Source organism: Maniola jurtina, chromosome 10 (assembly GCF_905333055.1).
Source record: "Maniola jurtina chromosome 10, ilManJurt1.1, whole genome shotgun sequence".
NCBI classification, from domain to species: domain Eukaryota; kingdom Metazoa; phylum Arthropoda; class Insecta; order Lepidoptera; family Nymphalidae; genus Maniola; species Maniola jurtina.
In genome coordinates this window covers 15,115,562-15,121,645 of record NC_060038.1, presented here as the reverse complement: position 1 = coordinate 15,121,645, position 6,084 = coordinate 15,115,562, and the positions used below count along the sequence as shown (strand labels likewise).

Genomic DNA, 6,084 nt, shown 5'->3' with positions numbered 1-6,084 from the left:
TCAGTAATTTAGTAAAGGCGTTAAAACGTATTTCATGATATTTCCTGAAAATATTATAACAGAGCTACCATTGTCAGCGGCTGTTCGTAAGAGAAGAAGTAAACAAACTTTGAACGTCTTTTGCCTTTTTTTTAAATATATTCCAAATTTGACATGAAGTACGTTTTTCATCCTATTTTTATTTTTTAACAAAAAAGGTTTAATCGCGTCGCCTACACGCCCGCCCCAGTGCTGGCTCAGCACTCATTAACAATAGGTAAAAATGCGACGCGTGCCATAGATCGCCTCAGGAGTCGTCCAGACGTCGTCCTCACGTTCACGACTCGCACTCGCCCGTCCTCGCCTGGCAGCACCGCTTCGATGACGCCTCGGGACCACGCTCCTCTGGGCATGTTAGAGTCGATGATCGCTGCTAGGACTTCCTTCAGCCAGAGGTGCCAGAATTGATCAGTCAGGAGCTACGAAATGCGCCACTGCTTCCTCAGGAAAAGGTCGGAGTTGTCAAACACCCCGAGTACAGGAAGGTTTGAGGAAGTACCTAGAAGAGAGTGATTAGTAGTGATAGCTTCTGTGGTTGAAGGCTCCACAGTTACATAAGTGAGGGGACGGCTGTTAACAATCTGTTCCACCTCTGCCATCAAAGTGATCAACACCTCTTCTGTTGGTGCGCGTTCGCTCAGTACAGTCTTGAAGCTTCTAAATAAACATTTCCAGGCCCGCCCCAGTGAGGGTTATATTTTCTTTAGCAGTGCATGCTTAACAATAGGCCTGGCTATTTAATGTTGACTGTCCAATTCAATAGACTGTTTCATTCTGGTAGTAGATACGTAACGCCATTCACTCGGAGAGGTAAGTAATTCATAAGTTTCCCCAAGTCGATGCGCTACGAATGTTTGATAATTTCGTGCATTATCTTTCATCCAGTGTAGTACAGTCATCGAACCGTACCAAAAGTATTTTCTTTTTGATTTAATCGTATGCTGTTTAAATATCATTTCCTTCAGTAACTTCAGCCATTCAGCCCACTTGGCATAAGGTTCACCTGTAAACGATTCGTCCCAGTCTAAACCGGTTTTCCATATGTCTTGAAATAATATTAATTTTCCTTTAATAGTAAATAGTGACAAAAATCCAAACACATTGAATATTGACATTATTACTGGTAGCACTTTTCGTTTCGTAAGTACCTTGTTGCCTGAAAGTAAAGTACATTCCGAGTTCTTTTCAGTAATTAACCTTTTGGCTGTCGGACCTAAGACTTCGGTTGGGATGAACTCTAATACCTCTCGCCGATTGCTAGTCCAGTTTCTTTTCTCGAAATCGCCTTGGCTGTGAATAAACTTAGTATCTTTAGTTAATTCTCTTGCAGTTTCTATGTTGTCAACGCTGTCGATATAACCATCCGTGTAGTGCTGTTTACAAATCGCTCGTACGGCAGCTGGCTTTGATGACTCATATTTCTGTGCGTTTTTGTTTTTTATAAATTGAGAACTAAACGGTAAGTACCAGATCTTTAAACTCAATGATATATTTGATATCTCTTTAACGAAATAATTTTGAAATAAATGATCTATTCTTTCTTTATAGCGTGTGGCAAAACCTTCATCAATTTTCATTTTTCTTTCTATTCCTTTTAGTCTTGCCATTGCCGAAGGAAACGAGTTAGGCAACTTCACGTCGTTATCCTTCCACGGCAACCCAACATACCATTTTCCATCTATTAAGCTGCTTGTCTTTTCTAGATAAGCTCTAGCCTGTAAGTCATCAGCATTCTCTCGTGGTGCAGCAGTAACACCTAGGGACTCTACAGTGAAGGAACGTCGAACTTCCTCATGCATCTCTCGCAGTACGTACTCACTCTTGGTATCTAGGTCACAGCAGTTCGAGCTGACGAGCAGGGTGGAGTGCCATAAACTAGCAGAAGCTTGCGCTCTCGTACTACCATGAAGACACCATCCAAGGGGGGTAAGTGTAGCATACGGTTCCCCTGGTTTACCTTCAAGTACTTGCAGTGGTAATAACAAATGGTAGTTATCCTGCCCTATCAACATCTGTGGCTTAGAATATTGTAGACTAATTTGACTTTCTATTTCAGAAATATGCTTGTATGTTTCCGTACATAAATGCGAGGTATCTTGCGCAGGTAAGTTTAGGTTTTTAACACTATTTGCTTCAAACGTAAATAGCTGTCCATCTTTGTTAGATATTGTCAAGTTTACAATCTCGCTATCGCATTCAAACGTGTGGCTATTCCATGCTCCACACATGCGAATCTTTTTCTTATATCCACATAGACCGAGCCGTGCAGCAAGGTCCGCACAAATTAGCGTCACAGTCGATCCGTCGTCCAAAAGCGCTGAGGCTGTCTCTATTCCGTGTGGCCCGTGTATTTGGACTGTTATAGTTTTTAATAGAACTTGCCTGTTATCGTCTTTGACATGCGTTACCTGTTGCGTTTCCGTCTGCGTTTGGTTTTCAGCCGTTTCGGGTTCGTTCCCGGCTTGTCGTTTAAACTCGTAGTGTAACAATCGGTGATGACCCAATCCGCAGCTCTTTATATCACAAGTACCAGAGCAGCTGTTGGAATGGCTATCGTTGTGCTTTTCTACTAAACATCGAAAACAGATACCGTACCTCTTGACGTGAAACCACCGGTCTTTACGTAGTGCTTTTTGAAACATTTTGCAGTCCGGCAAATTGTGTTTTGTTGAGTTCCGGCAAAATCGACATTTCGAATCGTTCGTGTCAGAATCACTCTGTAGCAATACACTATGAGATTTATAAGTATTATTTTCGGCGTACTTACGTTTATGAGTAGAATGTTCTGGCTTAGTATAATAATTAATGTTGATTGCTGTCTTCGTGGTTTTTACGGCTTCCTCTCTTAAAAAGTCCGAAAGTATGATTAATTTTGCCTTAGAGCCTTCGGTTATAAGAGGATAACTGTAGTCCGTCCATTTTGAAAGCAAAACTGTTGGAAATTTGGATAACACAGCCGACATGATGTTCATGTTTTTTAGGTACTCATCTTCGCCAATAGAAATAACTGCTGCTACAAAGTTCTGAACCTTGACCGAGAACTTAACTATATCTTTATGATATTCCTGTGACATGATAGGTAACTTTTGGATATCTTGAACTATTCTAGAAATAATTACATCAGGGTTTCCAAACTGTAGTTCAAGTGCATTCATTACTGTGTCGGGAGTTGTGGCGCCAATCAACAGCGCTATCACAGCTTCCTTCGCTGGTCCACGTAAGCAGCTACGCAGCCTCCACAGGTTCTCTCTAGGAGTGAAATTACATACTTCGGTGGACTCGTTGTAGGCCTGTTTGAATTGTAGCCACTCAAGCGGATCGCCTGCAAATACTGGTAAGTCCTTTTGTGTGCTGATACGACTAAGCAACCTTGAATTTGGTGCGTGGCTTTTAGAGATGGCTGCCATATCCTTCAGTGCGCTAGCTAGCATTTGAACGGTTATACTTTCAGTGCCACCGCCTGCAGCGGCGGGCGGGCACAGCTCGCCCAAATCCGAAACATCTTGCCGGACGGGCTGTGCTAACCTTTCGTCGTGGCTGCGCTCCAACCATTTCTCTACGTCACTGTTCGTGCTACGTACCTCATTCTCTTCCGCGTGAGAACTGTATTCCTCATCAAGTGCGGCCATATCTGCTTGTAGTTTTTTGTCTATCAGCTGCATCTGGATTCGTGCTTTCTCTTCCGCCGCCGCCAGCTCTAGATGCCTTTTTCTTGCTATGATGGAAGCTGAGCTTGACCTTTTCGTCCTACCGATACTCGGCGCGTCATTGTGAAAAGGCTTCTTGCTAATATGTAGCTCACCATCAAGCTCCACAGCTGGTGCCTGTTCCTTTTGCTCACCTTTGTTTACTGAGGTCTCTCCAGTTCGCTGTTCCTCCTCCTGCGCCAGCCTTCTTGTTGTGCTGCGTGTGTTCACCATCGTTGGTGGGGGAGTACGGAACATTAGATAGGTACCTTTCTTTACAGGTCCGGCTCGAAGACCAACTTTGTAGAGGATAGTGAAAGTCTCAGTAATTTAGTAAAGGCGTTAAAACGTATTTCATGATATTTCCTGAAAATATTATAACAGAGCTACCATTGTCAGCGGCTGTTCGTAAGAGAAGAAGTAAACAAACTTTGAACGTCTTTTGCCTTTTTTTTAAATATATTCCAAATTTGACATGAAGTACGTTTTTCATCCTATTTTTATTTTTTAACAAAAAAGGTTTAATCGCGTCGCCTACAATATTGTATATCAAATCTTTGAAAAGAGCAACCGCCGAGTTTCTTGCTGGTTCTTCTCGGTAGGAAAGGCATTCCGAACCAGTGGTAGATGCTCTTGACGATTCAAAAGTACTTGTTAAAGTCTAATTGAATAAAAATATTTTGAATTTTTGAATTTTGTCACGCGGGTAGTGGCTGCCAACTGCAGTACGATACAGCCAACGCGGTAGATTGATGAGCCCGCGTCGGAGCCCCGGGAGTCGGCAGGATGAGGACATTACTCATGTCGCACGAGGCTGGCGGGACGAGGGCGACGCCGGGCAACCCGGCCTTACCACCGCGCTGTGTCACTCATTTCCCGCAGTCGGCTTGAGTTCTCTAGTTTTGTCGTTTGAAATAGAAATAGAAAATCTTTATTCAAATAAATGTTTACAAGTGCTTTTGAATCATCGAATGCATCTCCCACTGGTGTTGAGTGCCTCTGACATGCAACGGTGCTACGAGACAGTTTCAAGTAGGTGCCCGTACCAGACAGTCATATGTCAGACAATGCCGACGTACTTATTCATTTTTAACCCCCGACCCAAAAACAGGGGTGTTATAAGTTTAACGTGTGTAGCTGTGTATCTGTCTGTGACCTCGTAGCGCTTAAACGAATGAACGGATTTTAATTTTGTTTTTTTTTTTTGTTTTTACGATTTGCTACTGTAATAATGATTGATGCAGGTTTATCGGAATCGACCTACTGGTAACTATTTTCAAATCCAATCACTCTGGAAGTTGTGATAAGCTGAATGTTATGGTATTCATGCTGCAGCACTGCATCGCAGCCAGTAACAACAGAGTGTTAACCAATCGGAAGTGATCGTGATCGTCATAGCTGGCAATCTACTTCGTTAGGCTAGTGTAGATCTAAAATATAAAAACAACAACTGTTAGGCTTCCTTTACATGAAGCTAGAGCTTATCGGATCGAAGCTCCGGACCTCATGTTTGTATCTAAATAAACAAAAATCGCGCGCGAGGGCAGCGCGCGCTGCCGCGTCTACGCCGCCGTTTTGTCCACTAAATTCCAACGTAACAAAATCGTGACAACGATGCAGACCTGCTCCTGTAGCAGCGCTGCGACTCCGGCTTCGTGTTCAGGAAGCTTTATAACTAAAATCAAAATCAAAGTGATTTGATTGAGTGAGAGTCTGAGTTCAATTTTGTAAGTCATTTCGGCAATGTAGTTTTAATCTAATTAGTCCTTAAATTAATCCAATCAAAAAAGATCAAAGTAGGTAATTTCTTTCTGTTTTTGTCTAACAAAGTGAATTGTTTTACTTACTACGATCTCGAAAGAAAGACTCTTTAATTTGGTAATTACCATAGTAAAGAAGTACTCAATTTTTTTGGAAACGATTTTTACAATCTAAAAGTTAGCACCTACTAATAATAATTATAAATGCGAAAGTGTCTGTCTGTTGCCTTATCTCCGGCCTATACTTGCATCTCAGGGCCAGATATATGGTACTTTTAATCTCGGAGAATCAGAGTTTCCACGCGATTTTTAAAAACCTAAATCCACACAGACGAAGTCGTGGGCATTATGCAGTAGGTACTTAAATAAAGCATAATATTTTTCGCCGCACGGAAATGACGTAAAACGTGAAATTACCTCGCGCCTAATTGAGGACATTAACATTTGATGTGCACCATCACGCGCAGGCTCTGTCGGCGTGTAGCGGTGAGCTACACGTGTGTGACCGAGCTGTGGCAAAGTTAACTACGAACCAAGTTAGCTCCTCCGGCTACTACACTCCGACACTGGCTACTCGTGGAACTATGCGATGTACTCAA

The 6,084-nt window shown here is 42.5% G+C and overlaps 1 protein-coding gene across 1 annotated transcript; it reads right to left on the bottom strand.

Annotated features, from left to right (window-relative positions):
- Positions 1-236: 236 nt before the first annotated feature.
- On the bottom strand, positions 237-4,199 carry LOC123869113. Its single transcript, XM_045911852.1, has 3 exons — positions 1,677-4,199; positions 828-1,274; positions 237-458 (listed from the first exon to the last, which is right to left on the bottom strand). The coding sequence occupies exons 1-3, from the start codon at positions 3,981-3,983 to the stop codon at positions 237-239; spliced, it is 2,976 nt and encodes a 991-aa protein (XP_045767808.1). The 5' UTR covers positions 3,984-4,199.
- Positions 4,200-6,084: the final 1,885 nt, after the last annotated feature.

Excerpts from the sequence above, each read along its gene's own strand:
- LOC123869113 (XM_045911852.1), bottom strand. The coding sequence starts at position 3,983 with ATGTTCCGTACTCCCCCACCAACGATGGTGAACACACGCAGCACAACA. Across the intron at positions 1,275-1,676 it reads TGCCGTGGAAGGATAACGAC|TTCATCCCAACCGAAGTCTT; the intron begins GTGAAGTTGCCT and ends GAGGTATTAGAG. Across the intron at positions 459-827 it reads CTCCGAGTGAATGGCGTTAC|CTCCTGACTGATCAATTCTG; the intron begins GTATCTACTACC and ends CGCATTTCGTAG.